The 25,722-nt window shown below is 41.2% G+C and overlaps 1 protein-coding gene across 1 annotated transcript in view; it reads right to left on the bottom strand.

The window, feature by feature from the left end:
- Positions 1–25,722, bottom strand: part of ITGA9 (integrin subunit alpha 9) — a 228,249-nt gene that overhangs the window by 51,661 nt on the left and 150,866 nt on the right. Inside the window, exons 19-22 of the mRNA XM_074900986.1 lie at positions 9,507–9,593; positions 8,052–8,131; positions 4,657–4,746; positions 1,858–1,966 (exon numbers count right to left, since the gene is read on the bottom strand). Of these exons, the coding sequence (XP_074757087.1) occupies positions 1,858–1,966; positions 4,657–4,746; positions 8,052–8,131; positions 9,507–9,593 (366 nt within the window). The remainder of the gene's footprint in view (positions 1–1,857; positions 1,967–4,656; positions 4,747–8,051; positions 8,132–9,506; positions 9,594–25,722) is intronic.

The raw sequence follows: 25,722 nt of genomic DNA, 5'->3' as shown, positions 1-25,722 counted from the left end.
GTAGCAATCAGTCGATTGTGTAAAGTACAAATATTAAAACCAACAGGTTTTCATTCTTCATACACTGTTTGTATCTGAAGAAATGTCCGACTGATAAAGAGAATCATTTCACAATGCCAAATCCTTTCAAAAACCCTGAGGCTCCAGGCAGGGAGAGAAATCCCACTATAATGGAGCATGATAAATGCTGCATGAAATACAAACATACTGTTTCATGTTAGACATTTTAAAAAACTTGATTATCTCACCGAGATCAGATATAAGAGTTAATGCAGAAAAGACATTTTCATTGCACATGTTGTACCCCCCCCCCCCAAAAAAAAAAAGCTGCACAGATCTGTTTCCTTACCAACATTGGACATAGTATAGATTCCCACATATAAAAACTGCTATAAAACCCCATATTTTTGTAAATCATCTCTTTTTCTTGGTTAAGAAACTATTCTCTCCATCTGGAGAAGTTTAATAAATTGCAGGCAAACCATTAAAAACAATTAAGCAAACAGTGATACAAACCATGCTTTCCCCATTATGAAACTCTACCCTTTCTCTCTGACACACACAGCTATGAGGTTTACCATGTTACTGGGGAGCAGATCTGTGACTTGTTACAGGATAATTTTCTACTTCTATATGGAAAGAAATTATTAATATCGCAACTTGTAAGCATGTGCATGAGAGACAAGAGGATGAGGCAGGACAAATGGTGGCTCTGCCAATACATAGATCGTCTCTCCCTTACCTGTTATCACTTTATTTTATTCATCTAGTTAAAGCATCAGGACATCTGTTCTTTATCTGGTTTTAACCAATAACTGGTTGGGGGGGGGGGGGGGGAGACATATAAACCCTCAAGAATGAAATCAGAATCACAAGAATTAATAGCCTGGTTCACAAAAGCTTTAATGTCCTGAAATCCTGCTTTCACTCCTTTTCAGTAAATAGCTAAGGGCACTGCATGACAGTGGGGGCTTAATTGCTCTGGACCACAGTCTGTCCACGGAGGCAGACATGTGTTATTCATTATGAGCTGAGTGGCATTCATGCCTAGGAGAACAGAAAGGAGAAAAAAGGCGAAAGACTGTTTTTCACAATAAATGATTCCTCCACCTCCATATGATTTATCATTCCTTAGTTCCATCTAGTGGTCAAAAAGGATCTGAAGTGCTTGTAATAGGTACAGTCATGGCAGCCAAACAAGTTCATTTCGGCTGCATCACAGGAGTTTGTTGTAATAAATCATCCAAATATTTTACCAATCTAACTGCCATGTGACGTGTAATCTATAAATAATACTTGAATAACACTGAGATGCTAGGAGATGTTTAAGGAAACCTTCTTACATCTGTTCTTTTAGTGTCACAGTCTCTTCCCTGTACAGTATGCCTGTCAGTAGTGCTACAAAACATTTTCATACGGGGGTCATTTAGAAATCTGAATCCCTTGCACAGGTATGTGTTTGTTCTCATGGATAAAGGCTTCCCACTCTCTGCTCAATGATCATGCCAATAAAAAGAATTACTCCTCCCTTTTGAACCCGTGGCTGCATCCAAGATGTGGCACTTGAGTAACTAAAGCTCTTTATTCAGCATGTGATGAAAGATAAAAGAGAAACAAATGGTAGCAGCTTCATTCCTATGGAAGTGAGATGCCCTGTTTGCAATTCTTGTTATAATATATTCAGATGAGGAAATATACCATCCCTGCACGTTGTAAATATGACATCCAATCAAGAATGCATTCCACAGCACACTGTGATTTAAAAACATGCACCAAAGCCCATACCAGAATAAGAGAGATACAAAACCAGAATGTGCTGTCAAGCAGGAAAGCGGTCAAAATAAGGATCAGTTTTACCTGCAGTGTGAAGTTGAGAGACTGGAAAAGGCACTCATAGTTTTCCAACCGAACAAAGTTGGATAATTCCACAGAATCACCGTAGAAAAATGAAGTAGGGAAGACTTCTCTGAAAGATCAAGACACAGATTTAGTAAGCTGTGTTTGCCAACAAAACTAAATATATTTGTGGCAAGCTGAACTGTACCCCCTTGCTTTCTAGTAATTTGAAATTCTGTGGGACCATTTTACATTAATCTATTATTTGTGATTTGATTTCCTCTTGACAACAGCAGACTACACAAGCAGCATCTCAACTGACCTGGGTCAACATCACTGAAGCAGACTTCATTTGATTACTTGTCTTTTTTTTCTCCTTTCCTATCACAAAACCTCTTCTCCAGGGCTCCCTGCCACAGATGATTTGTGCAAGTCCTATAGTTTGTGTAACATGGGAAATCATTGCACTACCAAGTTAATCTGAAGAAACAGTTACTAATAGGAATACTTTCAGTTACATCTTCACCAAAGTAACATTTCAGTTTTATCTACCATTTACATAGCATTGCAGGAATAAACACTTCATTACTTATCTGAGCTTCACTACCTTTATGATTAGCAGATGGTTAAAGGGAAGAATAGAGGAGGATATCATTTGCTTTCAATTACAGTGGCACAGGCCAAGTCTCCTCAACTATTCTTAGCATCTTATTACAAAGTAAAACGCAGAAGGGTTTTATCAGAAAAGGCTTGGAAGCACAACACAGTACCTGGAAATCCTGTAGAAGAGGACTAGGAGTGCTTTAAGCATCCTTTGTGCCCCCTTCTAATCTCAGACTGCTCCACTGGCTGTAAAGGGTCCTGGTGGAATTTCAGACAAACCTTGGTGAGGGATTGCCTAAAACTCTGCTTCCTTCTCAGGCTGTCCTTTTGGGTCAGAGTTTTTTGAGAGAGGATTTTAAGCCTGTTTAGGTGCATTTCTTTCTTCCTGCCTGCCTCCTATGCCAGAGATTGCTAGGGAAAACAGTAAGAGACGGACGTATTCCTCCCATTTACGGCGCTGTGCCAAAAGGCTACTCCCAAACATGGTATAAGCCCTTCCAGGCTATTTATGACCAGGGATAAAGTTTGCTCTCGTAGACTCAAATGCAGGCTAGCTAGTAAAAATAAGCTTTTAAAATGCACTGTCCAAAAAAGAGTAGTATTAATATTACCATGCCTGGGAATATTGTGCCCTCCAATAAACCCAACCTTTCTGCAGTAGCTGGACACTCTTGTGAACTTGAATTAATTAAACCTTGTCTATGAAAATTAAAAAATAATCCACATAGTTGGGTGGTGCTTATAAATTCAGAGACCTTGTTCTTTAAAAAGTAACATTCTGAAAAAAGCCAAATTTTTATCAGTTTTTTTGGCATGCATTATTCTGTAGGTGACAGAGATCTAAAGACACAGATGAAAGCATTCTTATCTGTAGAGCCATACAACAATCCATCTGTGCCAAAGCATTAAGAAGCAACGGATACAGAGTTAAATTTCTACACAATCTGTAACAATGAAAGCATTCAAAAACTCCCAGAACATGCTGCTGAGACTGTACACTCAATATAGAGGGATTTTTGTCCTTGCTAGTCAACTTGTGAGGTCTGACAGTGCTCTTCACTTCCCTGAGCAGGCTCAAGCACATCTTCTCTCCATTCTGACTACTGTGACAGTAATTAAGGGATTTTATCTCTATGCAACAAGAGGGGAAATCAGCTTTATGTGGCAAAATCCAGACTAGGCAACGACTCTGAGTTTACCCAGATTTTTAGCCAAATCACATGTCAGTGCAGGTAACTTTGCTCCTACACATGTAGCATGCTAGTCACGGGAATCTTTGACTTCTATTGATGCCAACCTGCACTGGTCATTTAGACAATACACATTCCCTGGGGTTGCCATAAACGGTGGCTAAGAGACATTCACCTCTCGGGGACACTGCTGATGAGTTTTTGCTTCCCCAGTTTAGGAATGAGTATCAGCTTCCTCAGTCTACATGGATGCTAATTCACCTCCAGAGAGCAGGTCCCCCAGTTCCAGCTCAAGAACTGTCTACACTAGAGGACAGTCTGTATGTTGAGACTGACCACAAATCTTTCATTTTAGACTTAAGATTGTAATGCAGAAGTGGAAAGGAAGACCCCTGAGTACAAAGGCAGGAGCTCACACATGTGCAGCCCTGGGGAGAGGACAATGGCTATGTGCTAGACAAGTATTTCAGTCAAAGGGCGAGTGATGTTCCTCAGTTGGTATTCAGATGCCTCGCAGACTAGGAAGCAGAAGTGAATACTGATTGTGACATTAAACAGAAAAGCAAACAGCTAGACTCCACCAAGCTCTTTAAAATCCCAGAACATTTGACCCTAACTTTTGGCCTGGTTATTCTCAACCATATCCTTAAAGACGGGCCCTAAGGAACAAGATGTGATTTACTTGTTCTCTTTTTACTTTATTTTAAGGTCCATCATATCAACAGAATCACACAAATTCAAATATGATCACTACAATACCTACTGTAAACGTGATGGTAACTAATTAGCATTAGCTGAAAAGGAGTGAGAAAGAGGTACAGCGCTGGAATGAAAGGCATGACAAAAAAAATTTCCAGATAATGAATGAGGTTGTCTGTATTTCCAGGGTCTGGGAAACAAGAAAAAAACAACAGTCTGGCTACATGTAAACAAAGAGAAGAATTCAGTTTTTCACTGGAAGAGACTCAGATGTTATTGTTAGGATTATTATTATTTTTGTTGTTTTCATTCGCTGACGGGTACTTACCCAGTGATAGATGAGTCCACTTCATGCATCAGTGGCACTGACAGGGTTAGAGTATTATCATGCAAAGATTCAGTGCGTTCTAGGTTTCCACTGTGACAGAAAGGAAAAATAAACATGCCGTAAATTGACAGCCTTTGCAATATCTCACACAGTTTCACAGCTACCATCTCTCTGCTCTGTACTTCGAGCCTCTCTATTTGAGTGATGTCAGCTCTCCTTAAGAAGCCTCTTAAAGATTAAGAGTTACATTTGTTCTCTCACCTTGGAGAGGGCACACACATAAAGCATGTGTTTTGCAGCTTCTCCTCTGTGTCTGTGATGTGATCAGGCTCAGACCAAGAAAACCTATCTCGGAGCAAGGTGTGAACTCAAATGGCAGTGCAAAACTACAGCAGCCATCACACACAGTGGAGAGAAACAAGGGCATTTGACTCCAAAGCAAAAGTTCATTTTCTCCCAGCCTGACTGTACATCAGTTTAAAAGGGATACACACATCCCACAGAGTGCCTTGACTCAGTAAATGAAACTGCACTTTCACTGTACCTGCACTGTACCATAGAACCAACATGGTGCCACTACAAGCAGCTTTTTGGGTGAGACCCTCGTCCTGAACTGGCTGTAACCTCTCAGCAGTTCCACTTCCTCTTCCTGTACTTAGATGCCAAAATTAAAGCACTACTGGTTTATATTTTCAAAGGCAGTTGCCGCAACTGGTCAAAAGCAGGAAGAGGACAGAGAAAAGTGAGCAATCGTCTCTCATTTGAGTCAGTTTATTTCAGTGTGAACACTTATGTATGCAGTCTGGGATAGGTTCCTGAAATGCATGTCCAACACGTAAACTTGTAATTACTCTGATCCTGATGGTGAGTCTGCTTGGCAGGTGACAGCTCAGAAGAACAGTCTTGAAAGACATGTTACATATGTTTCCAACACAGCAGTGACTCTGAAATCACTTTGCCTTGCAGTTCATTGGATTTACTCAAAAATCAAACTGGCAAAATAAAAGGTATGATCCTATTTATTTGAGGATAGCGTCACTGAGGCAACAGCAGGCAGTAACATCCCAAGTGATACCATGTAGATGATGAGTTGCTCAGATTACAAAAACAGAACATGCTGGCTACATACATGCACAGATACAGCTCAGCTTTCTGCAACTGACACACTGGCCATGTCTGCTAATAAAACTATGGCCCAGATGGAAAAACCCACAAACTTTCAGTCCCAGGAAAAAAACGCTTAATAAAAGCTTTTCCTCTGAATAGGCTCAAAGAAGAGTCCAAAATGGAGACATTTCACATCCAACACAAATACCGAGCTACCACGGTGGCAAGCAGAATAAGCTAGTAGAATTCCATACAGGGTTCATGGGTATGTGCATATCAGTTTCAAATGGAGCAAAGGTACTGTCACAAAAGGAGAATACAGCTCAATGAATCTAGCTCTAGAAAAACAGTTCACGCCAGGAAGCAGAAAAGAAGGTTTGGAGTTTTTTTAAACAAAAATAATAACTGTAATGTAATGTTTAGTTCTTTCTCCAACTGATCTCTCCCACTACTGAACCAGTCTCTTGTTACAGATGCTACTGCCAAATTTGCAGCTTCAAGGGACAGGCTTAAGTGGCCACTAGAAGGGCAACAGACTTTCCCATGACAGTGTGGCATAGCTTCTCTGCATCCAGCCATTTCTGCGAGGCTAGCTCCAGTTTTGTGTGGAAACAATGGCCCCACTCATTGAAGTCTGGCCACAACACAGACACTTCCTCTCCATTTCCTTATCACTGACTTTACCCCAGGGCTCCCTGAAACTCTTGTGGTAGAAAGATTTTATTACACTTATTTGACAGTGAGGGAATTGAGCAATTGTCCAAAGACACAGAGAAAATGAGTGTAAAGAGTAGTGGGGCTTGCACTGTTGTCTTTGGAGGTTCAGCTGAATCCTTCAGAACACAACTGTCCTCCCACCCATCCTTCTGAAATGAGAAACTTTCTCTTAACCCCTCCTAGAATCTGTGCTATGTGTACCAACTATTTATTTTGTTGGTCCATCTAAAGGCACTGACTAACCCTTCTCACTGGTAGCTCACAGAAATCTGAGGAGTGAGGTTACAGAGCAAAGTCCTGTGCTATCCAAGGCAGGGAGATGGGCGGTACCATCTGGAAAACACTGGCTGGGCAAATTTAAAGCAGGGCTGACCCATCTTTGCACCCACTGGCATTCACCTAGCAGATACGGCTGCATCTGCCTGACCTAGAAGCATCATGGGGTCATCTGAACACACAATGAACTTCTCCTCACAGAGAGTAAAACTTCTCTAACGTGTAAAACATGGCCTTGTCTCTCTGATGCGAGGTCTCACTTTCAGTGTTTCATACCAGCCCTGTATGCTGCAGGATCTTGTTCCCACCTACAGCTGTTACTGCAGGGGAGGACTATGCTTTATGAGAGCAGTTTTATGAGCAGTCACTCAGCAACTGCTACATCTCATCTCTCATCTCCAGCCCATCAGTGAGGTGTCATCAAATCGGTGAGAAGAATTAAGGCTCGAGATCCTGATTTTGACATGGGAGGGTATGAAGTTGGCCCATTTACACAGGAAGTGGCAGCAGGAACCAGTCGCACACCCAGCACATCAGAGCAGCAGTTCATGGCCCAGGTTAACACAGCTGGGCTACCATCAGTTCCCATACACATGCCAACAGTGCCTGTGACTGAATCAGCCATGGAGTCTCCTTCTTTGTGGCATATCATCTTAGAAGGCACAGAGTATGTGTCACAGCTTTATTCTGCTTGAGATAAAATCCCTATGCACACATACTTGGCATCACCCTACTTCAATGCCTGCTCTAACCACCCTTGGGGAAGTACCCTATTCAGCTGTTTCATGCAGTCTGTCATAGCTCACTGAAGATCCAGAGGGAAAAACAGACACGCAACTTTGGAAACTGTCAGTGAGATCCCTGACCATCTGATGAAAGCATTTATCTTTTTTGGTTTGCATCCAAGCATGCTTATTTCATTCAAATGCTGGAACAAATGGGTCTGCCTGGTGCTGATCATCAACCACAGCTGAGCTGAGCTTGATACAGGGCCCAAAGGGATGGGCACAGAAACACAAGGGCCTTCCAGCTGAGAGAACATGAAATGCTCCTTCAGAATTGAAACTGCCTGGAAAAGAAAGCCTAAGTATGATCCTACCTCATTTTTCAGGAAGCTGCACCACATGGTTCCTCTATATTATCAAAATACATGCACTTAGCCCCCGTAATTTAACCTCATTTATTACACATACCCGTGTCCACAACTAGTATCACACAGCTGTCAAGCATATGCAATGCACACTTCATGCAACAAAGAATATCTAAGTCATCAAGATGTACAAAGGTTCCCTTACCTTTGGGCAGTGACAAGGAATGTAAGCGTTTCTTCCTGCCCAGACAAGTGACTTGTGTCAAAGATCACACTGAACTCATACTGCACAAAGAAAAAGTGGTATTTAGAGACACCGTATAATTGTTTCAAAATACATTTATTCTGAAACTGCATATATATGCTACTAGCCCAGCTGTACAAAAGTAGCGTATTTTGATACATGTAAGAAAGATTCCTCTACTGCAGCTTTTAAACCATAGCAACCGTGTCTCCATTCAAATACTTGAGTCCAATTTTTCCCTCATTGTGAAAAGGCCTTTACTAGAATTACCATTCAAAGGTATTTCTTGAGGACATCTGCCAGGGAAAGAGTCTTCCAGTATAAGGGGATCACTACCTCAACACCAATCTATGTATTACTTGCTGGTGAAGAGATCTTTTGGATGAATAAAGATCATGCCACAGGCCTGCACAAAGACTTGAAGCAACCAGCACAAGCTAAAGCAGCATTCAGGCCACCCATCATAAAGGATAAAATGAAGTGCTAATTTTGAAGAGAGGATCTACTTTGATGACCCCTGTAGTACTGTATTAGTTTCTCTGCGCAACAACTTTTCTACCTAACTCCAAAACAGTCTTTGGCCAAGTGAAATAGTTTCCAAATTCATGCTAATTTCAATGGCCTGTTGAAAAAACCACAAAGATAACCAAACTGTCATTCTGAAGGAAAACACTGAAATTCTTACATTCCAGATAATATATTGCTACTGCATTGATTTTTTTCCATTCCATTTAAAATCTTAAATGTTTCAAAAGAGCATGTTATGGTCCAAAAAACATTTAAAAGAAAACATTTAACGATGGGTCAAAGGATATGTCAGTTCAAACGGAAAAGATCAGTTTTTGAAACTGAAATTTTCTGAAAAATTTCACTCATTTCGTTCAGGTCATCCTAAAGTTATTCCTCATCTTCTCACCTTTCTGGGTTGGTCATTTGTACAGCTCAGCTGCATTTCTAAATATTAAGAGAGAGTTCATCTTCTATTACTGAACAAACTCCTCTTTAAAAGCTAAGGGGAGACCATAACATGAAAAAGTCTTAGGCCATTTTCACTGTAATTTGTACAAATTCAGTTGAACTTTAATGTGAGAGGAGATAAAAATAAAAATGGAATAAGGCAACATAAATAAGTCAGAGAGTCGTTTTCTTATCTTCTGCAGAGGGCTTATGTAAGTTTTTCATAGCTGCAACTTTTGCATCATTTTACAAGGGCACAGGGTACTGTCACTGGCTCTATCTGGTGGGAGAGAGGACAGCTACCCTCCGTAACTGTGAAAGGCTTGGATAAGGGGCTCAGAAAGCTAAAGAAAGTATCAGACACAGATGTTTAACAGAGCAGTTGCCTTTCCAGCCACTTCATGAAGACAAAGAGGTGAAGGGACCATCACTCTCTAAATGCAAATATCACAACATTACCCTAGATTTTGATCTCATGAAAGGAAATCCCACGCTGCACTTGAGGAAGTCTGACTCCAGCAACTCACAAGCAATGCCCAGCTCCTCCTGTAAGAAAATAAAAAAGACCATGAGATGACAGATTTAGGGAGAAAAAGAGGATTACTAAGAAATACCATGGTGATGAAGTATTGTAGAAAAACAAAACATTTCCCACCATAGCACTGTTATTCCCAGAAAACTAATACTCATTGAATAAGTTAAGTGTTGCACTTCCTCGCTCCACCTCCGTCAGACCAGCACTGGGAAGAAGTCAACCATCAGAACATTGTTCTGAGAGGCAGACCACAGGGAAATACTGCAGGACTAAACACATTAGAGTCAGGGCATCAGCCCAAGTTCTTGGATAACTCAGACCATCAGTTCCCTCTGTTTATTAAAAGACAGCTTTCAAATGGTCCACAATACAGGTTCCCTGAGGTAGTTTTCCCGGTTATCAGTATCATAAAGAAAGAAGTGCGTTGTGCAACAGTGACCAAACCATGGCACGCAGAGATGCTGGCGAAAGGGTTAACCTGGTCCTAGTGTCATTCACTGCCTTGGTCTCTTTCTCTGGCCTTCAGGATGAGCCACATTTGTATGGATACCAACTTTCTTTAGTGACACAATGGTGGTATAGATGAAGGAGAGAGATGAGCCTCTCCTCATGCTGAACACTGACAGACTATGGCCACTGTCAATCATACAAATGATAAAGGTTAGAGCAGCCCTATCCAGATTGACTAGTGACTCCATTACAACAACAGAAATACTTCTCTTGAATGGAGGGTGTTCAGTTGCTCCATAAAATAAGTGTCTGGCTCCAGGTTAGCATGTTCTCATCTCCAGATTATCAGGGAAGAGTTTTTTATTAAACCTATGAATTGTCCTTTTTTTTTTTTTTTCCTTTCCCTATTTCACTGGGGAGGGGGAAAGAAAGTAAGCGACTGGCTGCATGATGACTGGCTACTGGCTGAGTTCAAACCACGACAGTGTCACTTCTCCCATCGTAGTCAATAGATGTAGAAAATGGTTCAGCAGACCAAATGTAAGATGTTTAGTTTAGACTGAGATGAATACTTCTCTGGGGCCTAGTATTGACTACATCATCACTGGAGCTATGGCACTGATGTTATGCAGCTACAATATGAATGCCTAAATTTAGGTATCTGAATCTGGAAATAAACTCTATTCTAGACATGCAGCTAAGAATCTCTTAGCTAAAGGACTTATGATTTATTTGACCTATTTTTGGTATCTATAGCAGTTTGTGAAGTCCAGGCTCTGTCTCCTTATGTACATTTCCCAAATAACTTCAAATATGAGTTTTACTTTAAACATGCATTTAAAATTTATGAGTACCATTCTCAGATGGAACAAGCATATGTGGAAGTAGCTTCCTGAACCATAGATTCCAGCCATAAGCAGCTCCAGGAAATGCCTCTCTGACCCAAGCACTACATTAGCGCTCTACAAATCATACTATTATCCTAATTATGAGTCTGACAGCATTCAGATTCTTGATCTTTTAACTGCTTCCTGTGATATCTGAAAGACAAGGTCTCCTTTATCTTCAAAATCATCATTCAAATCAGGGCACACATTTATAGAAAATTATAGACCTAACACTACCTTTCTTATCTGACTCAGTATTTCACTGGTTTCATATGAAAATAAAATAATGTAAGCAGAAAATCATTGCAGGCTTGGAGATACCTGATGGCATACTACTCCAGCAGTGGCCTCCACATTCAGCTTCTTTATGGATTTGTTTCCTTGCAATCTTCTTTAGGCTTTTATTTCCAGAAATACAGAAGATGGCACTGCCCAGCAAATCAAATATCTAGCTTCAGTTGTACAAAGCTGCCATCCTCATATGCTGTGTTAGATTTAACACAAAACAGCAGAGCAAGTGCTTCATGCAAGAAGCATCCCCTTCACTTGCCTTTTCCTCTCAGCAATCTGGGAGGTTCTCTAGTTTTATGCCAGTGATCAAGTGAACACAAACTCTGAGCAGCTGCATAACCAAATGAAAAATTTCACAGCTGTTTCCTCTGGGAACATTCTTGGTTCTGTGTTGTTCAAATGTCCCTTACTCTCTAACTGTGGCAACCTATGAACTCTCTTTCATGAACTCCCCGCCTCTGTTCATTCAAGAGGGGTTTCTATTTACATAGCTGTCTGGTGGTGACAGTGACCAGACAGACCCAAGAGGCTCCCTCCTCTCCTCAAGACCATATCCCTTCAGAGATGTCAAAAACCAGGACAACAGAAAGAACTCTCATCTTGATAATGGAAGTAGCGCAGTACTCCATTTTGTATGCTGGCGGCTGCCTGCCTTTGCAGCCCTGACAGCAGGCAGGCACATGCCAGTTGTTGGCCTGTTAAAGAAATGACAGATAACGTTGAACTGGCTGGTTTTGCTGTTGTTGCTTGCAACATCTTAATGGATGCAGTATGATTGACTTGAACAACCTTCTGACTTCATTAACATACCATCCAGTTTAATGATTAATATTAATACAATATTACTGAAGTTCAGATTAGCCATTAGGAAAAGGTTCTTAAGTGAGAGGGTGGTCGGTCACTGGAAGAGGCTCCCCAGGGAAGTGGTCATGGCACCAAACCTGTCAGAGTTCAAGGAGTGTCTGGATGATGCTCTTAGTCATATAACTTAGTTTTAGGTAGTCCCGCAGAAAGCAGGGAGTTGGATTTGATAATCCTTATTCGTCCCTTCCAACCTGAGATATTCTAGGATTCCATTAATGCTGCAAAGGCAAATTGTTCAATGCTAGGAAACAGCAGAAATAAGTTTGCCTGTACTATGCCGGTTTGGCCTTCCACACATTTCTAAATTACACAGGCTACCCAGAAAACTTCTCCCCTGGACCCCTTGCCTTGCTCTGTGATTAGGATGGGGAAGCTCAGCTAACAAGTAAATATTTTGTTTTTCCTTCACTGGTCCCTGTCCAGCTTCAGGCTTTATTTGCAGTGCACTGTTTTGGAGAGAGAGAAAATTATTTCTTCATGGGGTTTCCTATGGTGTTCAGCTCTGTAACATGTGAGCACTCTGTAAGCACTACATAAATTCAATTTTCACACTATTCCAGCAGGCTGAAGGGTTGGTGCTGTCTTATCTAACAAATAGGAACAGAAACAGCTCGACTCACGGCTTACAGAAGTTTTGGATGCCACTTCTTGCTGATGTTAGGTAACACTTTTAGTGTGCAATGTTTTTTTCTATGACAATATAACCCAGCTAAGAAGTCAGCTTATTGCGTGAGTTTCCATAGCAGTTTCTAGTTTGCTTAGAAAACATAGCCAAAGAGCTTGGAAGTTTCCTTCCAAGGAGACAGTGTGAAGCTTTATCTGGAACCCTTTTTCTTTCTGAAACATTTCACAGCCTTTCATATTCTTAGGAGAGTCAATCAGATAAATAGACAGCTAGTTAGCCAAATGAATAGCTGTACTATTACTGCATAACAAATGCAGACCTGGGTATGAGAAACATGAAGCTCAGGCTGGCTCACAGTCTGTTTCTCAAAGTACTTTATCACAGAAAGAAAAATTCCTGGTAATTATAACATGAGAAACTAAACAATCAAGTTCTAACCCCATTATAAGGGGCACATGGGGAAAAAACAGTGCAACCTAAATTCTGCATCATAATGCTGTCAAACACAATCCCTGTGGTATGTGATCGGGGGTATATGCAGAGATGTAACGAAATGGCCTTACTTCTGGACATAAGTGTTTTGAAGCATAAATATTATGTGTGATTTCAACTAAGTAAGTGCAGGAAGCTGGTAATGATCATATTAATATAGTGCTTCGAATCAGCGACCTGGGAATGTTGCTATTCGCTAAATTTAAGACTTGAGAGAGGAGAAATTTCAGCAATGCTTCTGTTGTCCCCCAGTTCTTCCTACCCTTCTGCTGTTTCAGATATTCACCTGGTGCACCACACAGTCTGCGCTGGGGGGCAACTGCTGTCTCCTCCATGGGCATCTTTGGCCAGTACCTGTCTCGGCAGAAATGGGCAGTGGCTGAATATGGGAGCTCTAAGTTTATCTGACTACAGGTTGACAAAATTCTCCTCATATTCTTGTCCCTAAAGCACACACTACATGTGCTCAAATCCTCACTGCCCAAACCAACTCAGATACCTGCCAGAGGAAAGTGAGGTGCTCATGGAGTAATTTTTTTTAAAGACAGGTAAACAAGCTAGATCAAGATGAATGCTTAAAACAATGCATTCAGCTTTGTCTAGAAAACATTTCAACACGAGTAAAGCATTTTAACCACATAGATGGGATGCTAGATTACGGCATCATTATTTTATCCTGGAATAACTCACAGGCATTATCCTTTTGCTGGCTTCACCTAGCTGATTATCTGTGGATATAAAACATTGAACTACTCCAGATTTTGCTCTTTTCCTAATACAGAGATCATGACTGGACTGCAAGAGATCCACTCCTTTTTCAGGCCACATTAAGGTAGGTTATCAGTAAGAAAATACCTTGTCAACACAAGAACAGGTCGTATCAAATAAGCCTTTCACTGCATGTATTTTGGCATTTTAAAAGCCTGTCTTCCCTTAATAGTACCTTATGGGCTGAATGTTCTCATGGTACAAAAGGTGGGACCGGTGCCAGCTGGAGAGCAAGACCAGATTACTTTACGTATGATCCTGCAAAAGGCCCCTTATTAGAACCAAATCCTGCTCAAAGACAGATGCCATTTGTCCCCCCTCCTCCTGAAATATTTTTAGAAGATTTCTCAGCTATTGTTTACTTTGACCTTAAAGGGTCCTTTTCAATTTGGTTAACCGCCAAATCTAAGACATAGGAAAGAAAAACAGAATGCCTTAAGAGAACAGATAAGAGAGAACTGCTGGTGGAAGCAAGGTTGCTTGGCCCTGGATAAACCACAGCCACAGGTCAGAGACTCTGCTTCTGGGAAGAGTCCATTATTGACACACCAACACAACACGTTGCTCCTAATTGAGCTCCTTCTTTCTAAATGCAGATGACCAAAACCAGCCACCATACATGAAATGGCACAGCCCAAAGGATATTGAAACTTCCTCAGCTTCACCTTGACTAGCCATTTTCAGATCAGATCACATTTGTTTCTTCCCAAGGGAGTCTTGCATAGCTTGGATGTGATGACTTAATGATCAGTCGATACACCCTGATTTTTCTCTGCCTCTCTTATGTCCAACCAAAACCCTCCAACCTTTCTGAGTCTGATCTGGCAGCTCATATAATCATATTCTGTTTTCATTTTCCTCATCCTTGTGGTCATTAATTTCTTCCCAAAGGTAAAACAACTCCTCTGAACTGATGTTGGTCCCAATCCAGAATCATCAGCATCCTTCTGCAACTTGCTCCCAATGCCTCATCCCTGCCCATGACTGGTTGCAAGCTCCTTGCCTCAAAGATCTTCTTAATCAATCTCCCCTAGCCTGTTAATTCCCCTTCAACAATCTCCAGTACCAGCCTTTTATCTATCTGACAACTCTACCAAATTATGACTATCGGCAAAAGCAAGCAAATATAAAGGTATAGGTCATACACTCACCAGTGCTCTCACAGAGAAGGTGTGACTTCCAACTATTCTAACGCTCATTTATGGCCTGCTAGCTCTCTGCTTTTCGAAGCACACAAGCTACTAGTAGATAACTACATCTGAAATGTCAACAGGGAGATGCAACTGAGCAATACTAAATCTGCAAAAGGATGTGCCAGATATGGCTCTAACCAATTTTTTAAATAAAATGATACCAAGATAGTCAACAGAAAGTTATATTAATTTAGCAACTTAGGATAAGTTCAGTACTGCTCTGAATACTGCTGATCATCTGTGCCAGAGCTGACTTCATCCTTTTAAATACTCTTCTGATTAGCTGTTCATTATAAATGGATTAAAACCACTAATGAAAGGCACTAAAAATATCTTCACTGCAGAATTAAGATAATATGTGTATTTTTTAGAAGGAAGAAGACCCCAACTTGTTAGAAATATAATTACCAACCACTCTTTCCTTAGCTATACTCAAATTGAAGTTTTTTTGTCATGATTGAGATGGAAGTTTCCCCTGCAAATCCTGGCTACTAGCACATATACTCTGGAACAGAGGAGAAAATGTCCTGGAAGCCTTGATAATGTGTTGGCAGAACACTCCTGTTTTGAAGATGCTGAGAATTTATTTAGCTTGTTAATTTTTTTTATGCTGCTGCATGTTTTCCAAAGGGTACAAAAAGAAGAATGACAAGAGTGAATACTGAAGAACCCTGTACTTGTTGCCAGAGCACACACTCCTGTTATTGCTTTTCTTGTTCTATAATGCCTGTCTGTGAACCATCACACTTGACACCACAGGGGACCATGAACCATATCCTCATCCGAGAAGTCCTAAAACAAACACACTAAGAAAATATCACAAAGGAGGTCTACTTGCACTGACCACTTCAAGCTATGCTAAGTCTCAAAAGTTAGATACCTACTTTACCTACTATATACCCTCTGGTATACAGACTAACTCTCCCCCCTAGTTATCTGGAACTGTGGGTTCTCTGACCAGCACCAAAGGTAGAGGATTACATCAGGCACTAGGAAAAATACAGTTTTGCTAAATTTGTACCGCTTTTTATTCTCATCATGGACCCTAACTTAAAGCATATACTTATACCTCAGTAATTCCAATTCGTACTTTTGGTGAAGAGGGACACTTCCCCAAATGAGAGTTTAGATGAACATCTGGATGTTTTGTTCAACCCAACAGGACAATTATATAGACCTGACCTTCATTTTAAGAGCTTCTTACTTTTGGGAGATAACACTGAACATATGTCTGTTCACAGGTGGTAACCTGTTTCCTATGCACCTAGCTAGCAAAGTCGGGTAGCACAAACACCTCCCAAGTCAGGAACATAAAATAAAGGCTCACCTCTCTGATGATGTTTGAGGTGGTTTCTTCAAATCACTCTTCATAATCCTGGTCTAAGCCAAACAACTTGTGGGTTTCCCTAGGGTCTTGAGAGTGTAATTTTTATTTTGCTCCTACCCTTATCTCTCTCTGCCTCACAATCCTCTTAATGCCTTCACTGAGGCTTCAAGCATATGAAGATCTGTCAACTCATTTAATAGCCAGCCCCTAAGCATACTGATGTACTTACTTTCCACAGCAACTGAAGTCACCAAAGAATGTGGGTCACAGTTACCCACTTGTACAGAACAATTAGGGATGCCTCAGCTCATGAAAGCTTGGGGATTTTTTCGCATAAAAAGACTGGCTCAGGTTGAGTTTCCCTATGGCTGAGAGCAAGTGCAGCTCAGTAATTTTATCTTGGAGACACCTTCTTGTGCATACAACAGCTTATTTTTTCCAACACAAAATTCCACAGATACCATGCTTTCCTCCAACACTGGGCTTCGCTGGGTATTTTAAAACTGCAAGAACATAAAGGAAATCAGTGGCATTACTGACTGGGAACTCTTCCTGGTGCTTACAATAATTCAAGTAAATCAGAAATGACTGAAATGGTGGGTCTGATCTATCTCGGATAGAAGTTGCTCTGATTATCATTCTCGAAAGCCCTTTGGGCCTCTGTTTTCTTCATATAACTAGCAGTCTGAAGCCTGCTTTGCCTCTTTGTTAGCAGTACTTTGTTAGCTGCACAGACAGTATTTCCTTTGTGTTTTTGGGCCAGATCCTGCCAAGCACAGACCATCCCCAGCTCCTTCAGCCCACAGCTAACATCAAAGGCATCAGCAACTCGCTCACATTTGGAAATCTCAGTATCTCACAAACTGAGCCAGCAGGTTTGGTTTTCCTTTTTATATTCATCTGTTTCAGGAGTTACAAATGCACAAAGCATTCAAACACCCATTGCCATCAACACACAGTTCCCAACACCGCACAAACCAGGGGCTGGACAGAGAAAGGAAGGCACAGGACAAGCTGCGTGTGGTGATGAGATGCACTGCTTCCCTGAGGCCAGCTTCCCAGGTGGTGGCACTGGCACACTGTGGTGGCACCGGGCCACTCTAAGGCCACTGGGCCTCTCGTGAGTTGCAAGTGTGCCACATAACCTGAGGAAAAAGAAAACTCCAGTCCTAATACTGTTAGCAGCTTTGAAGACAGACTGCAAGTGGTCCAGCAGAGGTGGCCATGATTTTACAAGCAAAGATCCAGGAAAATTTCTCATGTGCATTTCAGGGAGTTTTTGCTTTCAGACTTAAAATCTCATGAGTTTTATTCCATTTTTTTGAAACATAGTTTGCTTGACAACTTCAAGCAAACACCCTGTGTTCAGAAACTCTTCTGCGTGCACTTCTCCACTTGCCAGAGCAAAGTGTGTGACAGAATCACACATAAGATGTTTATGATGAAAGAAATTAAGATGGTTTTACTCTTAACAACTCTTGTTATCTGAGCTTCACAGGTTTATTCTGTTGTAAATAATTTCCAAACACAGGTGAAATGTGAGTAACACGAAGGACAAGTCAATGATAAATCAGCAGCAATAGCAACTATAGTGTGAAAAATTATTGGTAATCATTACCTGCTAGAATAAATATTACAGAGAGGGAGATACAGACTCAGTATGGACTTGCTCAACTAGAGATTGTCACCAAACTAGCATCTAACCTGTTGAATGCAATGATTAAAAATTATTGGATATTCAATCGAATTATACAATGAATTTAAAAGATGTTGCAAAAGTCTTGTTTTCAAGGTGTCACAGGGACTGAAAGTCATCCTTTACTTTTCAATGCACAGATATTCCCCTATCAAACCAAACCAGCTAATGCAAATGCCACACATCATAAATTTTGCAGCTCCACAAACTGCTGTTTCATCAGCGAAGACCCTCCTCATCCCAGCACTTACACGAGCAAGCAAAACAGCATACCTGAGTACACTGACATGCATGCAGCCAAAGGTGCATATAAAGATCTGGGAGAGAAGGGCATCTGGACCTGTTTTTTTTGATAATGAATCCTTTGATTCATTATCAGAAAATAAGCTTGAAAGGGGGTCAGGGAACCTCAACAGGTTTCATAAAAAGAACGAGGGGGGTGGGGGGAGTTTTCTTTGGCATTATGGAGAGATTTCCTGTCCTATTCCATGATCTCACTAGTAAATGCTGTAGGCACACCCCACCCCCAAGCCCAGTGAGCCTGGCTCCAAACATCTTGGATTTGCTGCTTATTTTGTGAAAACAACTATTTCTATATAATTAATTAGAGCCTCCTGCCTCTCCCCTCTCCTCCCTGGATGGAAACTATTTATAGATCATGAGATCACTGATCCCAGTCAACACTGCAAATCTTTGAGTAAAAAGGACAGAAAGACAAAAACTTTTCTATTTGCTGGATCTTCCCAACATTCTTATTTTTTTGCTCTCTCTCTTTCTCAAACATTTATCTTAATTGGTGAAAAGCTAGTGCAGCAGATTTTTAAAGTGCACTCTCTCAGAAACTGAAGAAGCAGCAGAAATTGTTTGCTCAGCTCATGTCAGTGATTAAAACCCAAAACAAGTTTCAGAACCAGTCAACAAAACTGACTGTGCTATTGCTTCTCCCATCTTTTAAGGGACCTGGAGGGAAAGCTGTAAGGAGAAAGGGGGATTTGGTGCCACCCTGAGAAGTTTAATCTCCTTTTCTGCCACACTAACTCTCATTTTTAACAGAATAATTAGACTCGCATCAGTTTTCACTGTACTGTGCAAGCTAAATCTCTTTTCCCCAGTTGCTGAGAACTGCTGAACTTAATTTCTTCAAGATACAGGAAATAATCCAGGGAACATCACCAAGATCCACCGTCCCCATAGAGCTGTTAGGTCAGCTGTCCCTCGTTCATTGTGAAGTGGCCACATTTCAGCTAGACTGTTCGGTTGGGCCTGACTATATGACCCTTTTCCATGTCTTAATGTACTACATGTACTCTGCCAGCAGAGCAGGAGCAGCTTAAAGGTCAGACTTCCACCTGCCCACACAACAGTGCTCATCCACTGGAGCACCTTCGGGCATGACCAAGATGTTATTAATAACGCAAGGAATGCCCTTTAAATTTGGGTAGAGTGAGCCATGAGTAAGTCGCATAGAGCTTGTTATTTAGGATAAACTGGTAGAATGTCCCCCAAGTACAGGATAGTAGCCTATTTTACGGTGGTGGATGACCCGTGTCCCCAGTGGAGTTGTCCAGGCGAGTAACAGCTGGAGACACAAGACTTGCCCTGTGATGTCTTTACTATGTCTCATAAAAGTTTGGAACAGAGATGAGAGCCTTATTCTTCCTTTTATATCCTTTCCACAGACAGTGGTACAAAAGCAGTCACAGAGGAAAATAGTTCTCAGCAGAGCAAATATGTATTTTTCGGAATCCGGCTCTTAATGACAAGTTGCATTTCTGAGGCCACCCCTCCTCCCCGTAGCAGCAATTAACATCTGAGAAGTGACATCATTGCTGACACCATCGGTCTGGGAACTCATGCTGGGGCTCTGGCGCCTGCAGCTACCTCCATGCCCCAGGGAAGATGTGTTAGCTCAGGCTTGGCACTTGCGCCTCTCTTCTCAGCACAGGGGGCTGCTGGTCCAGTCAGGATAACTTCAGGCTCCTGAAGGCCTCTCTTACTCCCAAACACAACCCAAACCAAACGTTTTCTCAGGACCAGAAGTCTCAGGCTGCCTTTTCCCTCCTATTCCCAGGAGTCTCTAACACTTTCCAGATCCCATCGGGGAGGAACCACCTGAGCTGAAAGGGTGCAAGGAGGCCGGCAGCTTGACTGCAGCACTGGAAACTTCCCAAGGAAGGTTCTTGTCAAGCCATTTCCTGGGTGGTTTGCTATTTGAGGCTTTGGAGGAGCACACAGGGGCTTGAAAGCTTCCCCTAAACACTTTCTGCCAACACTTCTCCTTGCTTTTAAATACTTGTCTCAGGCTGGGGGAGGCTTTGGGATGAGATTTGCCTGCTTCCATGTAAGAACGACCCAGAAAATGTTGGAGAAAGATCAGTACAAGCCCCAAAGTCAGTTCATTCATTTTCTACCAAAAAAGGAAGAGCGTTCTTTTCACGGGAAGGATTCACATGGAACCCTCTGTCCCTTGCAGTATTTAAGCAAAACGAGTCTTGAGCAGGTCGTGGCAGGGAGGCCCACTTGCACTTGGATCCCTTTCTGGTTTCTCCTACTTGCAAATTGACCTTCTCCATCCTTCTTTCCTCTAAAGGATGCTAAGCAATGGCAAGGTACTTCTAACAAGACAAATTCATTTAAGACTGTATTACAATCAGCTGTCCCTCGAAAGTGGCCCTTCTTGTTCACTGTGGCACTTCCCATCTCTAGAGAACCAAGGAGAGAGGACAAAAGGGCTGCCTGCTTGTAGGATGGGGCAGTTGCTCTCACACCACAATTAAAAAACTACTAAAAATGCAACACAGTGAAGTATCAAGTATGGAATACAAGACAGTTTTGCAAGATTTACTTACCTACTGATTATGTAATTCATGTCTATCATTAACCAAGAAATTACTACCTTTCTAAGCCTGTATGAATTCATGTTTAATAAAACAAAAATCATTCCAGTGATCCAGTTTTCACTGGTCCTTTGTAATACTCATTAAAGAATCAGCCCCATAACTTCTATTAAGACACAAGTGCTTTTCACATAACGAGTACTTTCTATAGTGGAAAAATGTAATTGTTGCTTGGAATAGAAAGAGAAAGAATTCTTTGCTTGGAACTCTCTGGCTAAAACAATAAACAGGCCCCTTTGCTCTTGCTCTTCTTTGCATGCAGCATTTCAAAACTATGTACAGTCACTGGGGAAAAAAGAGAAAGAAGGAGAAAAAAGCCAACATCGAACTTCATTTGAAATCCACTGCTCATACTATTTTCCAGCTGAGGCAGACAGACAAAAGTATATTGGTTTCAAACTAGGATTAACCCATTGGCTCCACTCATGACCATAACCTAATAATTTTTATTTTCTCCTCCATTGGCAGTTCAGATGAGAAATGGGAGAAAGGACGTCATGACTGTACCAGAGCTGGTAAGATATCATGTTATGTCAGGTACCTTCACACATAGCTGACCTTGCAGATGTTTCCAAAATATGTTGCTCCTACTGCTATGCTCCTTGCCCTATAAATACATATGGATAGATTTATGGCTGCTGCATTAAAAACAAAAAACAAACCACACTTACAAAATAACCAACAAAAAAAAGGACAAAAATTAAAGGGGGTAGGTAATAATAAAGCTAAGACATTTTTTTCCTCTTGGATCAAAGAGCCAACACAACTGGAAATGCCAATCACTCAACTTTCAGAAGTTCTGACTATTCCATCAATTTCACCAAAAGTTTATTTTTGATAAAGAAAAAAAAAAAAAAGGACTGCTCTGCTGTAGTTGGAGAAGGATTAGGGACATACAGGATCCCTGAGTTGATTCGGTGTTGTCAGAAATATTTATACTTTTGGTCTATTCATATTGTACCATTTTTTGAACTAATTCAGCTGCTTTCTTCCATACACACACACACATATCACTCCATTCATTTGTAAGTTAAAGGCAAAAATAAAAATGTAACTGTGTACTTGCAGCCAATCAAAAGAATTTCCTAGATTCAAAATGTCAAAAAGACACACACACAATGCAAATGACCCAAACACAGCCACTTTACAGCAGGTTTTTTGTACCCCACAGGTTATTACCGTCAGTAGATATTATAGTTGAGGAGCCAAGCGCATTCAGGTTACACTTATATTCGCAGGGTCTTTTCAGTAGATTTTTATACACACCATTTACTTTTGCGTGAGTTTTCCAGATTGACATTGGAAAGGATGGCAACCATCACTTCTAACGTGAATTCTAATCACACAGATCATTTCACGTTCTTATTTTTCAGGACCAGTGTCATGGGTTGCACAGGCCAGACAAGGTGTGAAGCATCCCTTTCTTTTGTTTGCTTCCTACCACAGACAGCGGGACAGCAGAAAAAAATTAATTACCCCTCCTAAGTCTACTCAGCAGATTTACTAAATGCCTTCTGCAGCTCCTGTCTTAGGTAGCCACCTCAGAAAGCAGATCTCTTGTTGCCATCACTTGAAATACTTTTTTTCATTTATTCCAATAGATGTCGAGCTCTCTCTTCTAAAGGCACACAGCATCGCTTCCTGTCATGATGTGGGCAACAGTGTTTTGCATCCACAACAGGACAAGTAAGTAGGAACAAAATCACTGGGAAGTGAGCTGGCCAGCTGAACTCCCACCATCCACAAGGCAAATGGAAAATGGACTCAGAAGGCTCCTCTCCATTTGGAACACTGGTCGGGACACTACTCTCCAGTGGGATCCCAGTGCTGGCTGCGAGTGCCACAGCATCAGGAACAGTCCCTGAGATCTTAATAAAGCCAAACACAAAGCTGGAAACTTGGACTACATCTACTCCAAACTCCATCTTCCTCACATACTTGCACCTTATTTTAGAATTTGTACCTTTACTGGTCTGGTCCAACGATTCTGCCAAGCAGCCAGAGACCAGTGTGTAGATGACCACTGGACAGCGAGCCAGTTGTGAGAGGAAATTCAACACAGACTACCCCTTGCAAATGAGATGCTTAAAAATGTTTGAACATGACGTTTGTTTCCTCCCTGTATGCCCTGAATACAAGTTTCATCTTAAAAAAAAGGAAACCTTCAAAAGGTAACCCAGTGCACAACTGTCAGTCCTACAAACCATGCATTGCCACAATATTTTTCAAGTTAGACCAAAGATTTCATGAAAAAATTGAGACTTAGGTGCAGAATGGGAAAAATCCACAATCCACAAGTACCAAAGCATTACAAACTGGTGCCTGCTTAGTAATGCACTATTAGCTTGCCAACCAAGATAAAACCTTTGCTCATAAAAGTGTGGACACACCTTTTGAAATCACTACACTGGCTAGTACGTACACTAATACACTACTACACCTAAGGCAACTTCTACATACTCGCCATGTCCTTCAAGTTCCACATACAAAAACATACTAAAACCCTGAGGAAAATAAAAAATAAGGGAAAAATCAGGTTTCTGACTCCACAGTGATATATTTAAAAAGCAACCATGAGAACTATTACACAAAATATCTGGTACACATTCAGCTAAATTAAGCAGTAATTTAGATTGCGCTCTTTTCCCAAAAAAGCTTTTCCCTATAAATCTGAAGAAACTTTGTTGGATTAAATGCCTGTCCAGACATAATGGAATTATCCAGAAGAGAAAGCTCAGCCTTGAGAGTAAAAAAAAACAAACAAACATGTCCAGAATTACACACTTCCAATACTCTTCATACCACTACATGTATATCCAAACTACATATGCTGTTGTAATCTGTCAGCAGTGCATTGCATTTGATCACAACTTTATTTCAAAAAGATTGTGGATGAACACGTATTTTTATCTTTATTATTCCCTCATGATAAGTGCATAGGAATATTATGATAAGCTTCATAATAGCAGTGCATTCTTGTGCGTATCAGTCTGTGCTCTCCAATAACCCAAGGAAAAATCACAGAGAGGGAAGCCATTGGGAGGAGAAAGGACTCTGGGGTAAGCCTTCCTTCATCTCCTTTCACATGTAGATGTATGTATATATGTGCTCACACACATATATCTCACACTAGTAAATCATGGTCGCATGGCAACATTAACAGGGGAATTGGTTTTTAATTATTACAGATAACCCATAGGTTATACACATTCTACAATAAACAAAAACATATCTTCAAAACATGCTCCTCTTAAAAATTAAAAGCAGAAAAAAAAAAAGCAGCAGAAATCACAAAAATCAACTAACATTTATTTCCTAGAGGTATTTCTGAAAGCATGGATAATATATCCCTACATGCACTGTAAGACGACCTTCTGTAAGGCATCGATTATATTGAATATTGGTGTATTCAAATGCAACACAGTTATTGGCTCTTAGTGTTATAATGAAATACTTAATAACAAGGTCAGGAAATAAATTCAAATATCAGAAACTCCATATAGTTCAATGAAATAGTAAACGGAAAACCTCACAATTAAAGAAAAATATTAAAACCAAACTGGGTGAGGAAATAAAATCAATAAAGTAAATCCTTACACCCCCACCCCCCTTCTTTGCTGGTAGTAATTTTCAAGTGGAAAGAATAATATTAATGTAATAACGAGTTTGGCACTGGGTGTTTTCCTGGAATTAATAAACCTTAGCTCAACCTACAATTCCCAACAACCAAAGCCAAATCTGAAACCCCAGGAAATACTTTTTACAAACACATACAGGTTTGGGGGCTTTCGTCTTTCAGAAACTCAAATACAAGGCGCATCAGGACTTCTTCACAGAAAAGCCTGATGACAAGATAACTACAATATAATCTAGGGACACTGCTGAAATGCAGAGGTATAATCTATCACCTACGGCATCAGGATCCCGAAACAGGTTTTTTTAACAAAAGCTTAGCAGTTCACTTGTAAGGCTTTACTTTAAGAAGTGCCGCTCTACTTTATAGTGCGTTCCTCCTTTTTTCCCTTGCTGAGTGGAAATCACTGCGTTACTCTTACGCAGCTGGTTACAGCCAAAAGTCGGTCGCAAGTTTTTCTGGCCTCCTTCCAAAGGCAGGCTGTGAAAATGCTGCCAGCCGGGAACAGGCTTTGCTCAGTGTCCCCTGCAGCCTGCTTGGGCAGGGGGTCTGCCGAGACAGCCCCAGAGAGGGGGACCCCTGCTCATCCCCCCAGCCTGCAATGGAGCCAGCTGAAACGCTTCTCACTCTTCTTTCCTGCCTCGCTCAATGCCTCTGGTTTTGATGAAATGCCACAGGAGACTCCCCCTGCAAAACAGAACTGATTTGGGGCCCAAAGGACTCCTTTGGGTGGAGGGGTTAACATGCCTGCTCCTGCTAGGAGGAACATAGATGTCAGCTGAACCCAGGGTTGCGTCTCTGACTCTCAGCTGCTCCAGGGAGACTGCCTCACCTACTCCCCTAGAAGTAATCAAGGCTCTCCTGAGAGCTTTTCCACCATGTATTTGGAGGAAGGGAAAGAGCAAAGGATGAGCAAGAAAGAGGGAGAGGTAAGAGAATGGAAAAAAAAAAAAAAAAAGGCTGGGACTTTCCTTTCACACCAGAAACCAGGGAGTTCGCAAGAGACAGAAAATCCG

This window comes from Athene noctua, chromosome 2 (genome assembly GCF_965140245.1).
Source record: "Athene noctua chromosome 2, bAthNoc1.hap1.1, whole genome shotgun sequence".
Lineage (NCBI taxonomy): Eukaryota > Metazoa > Chordata > Aves > Strigiformes > Strigidae > Athene > Athene noctua.
Note: the sequence above shows the minus strand (reverse complement) of the source record. Positions and strands in the feature narration are given on the sequence as shown.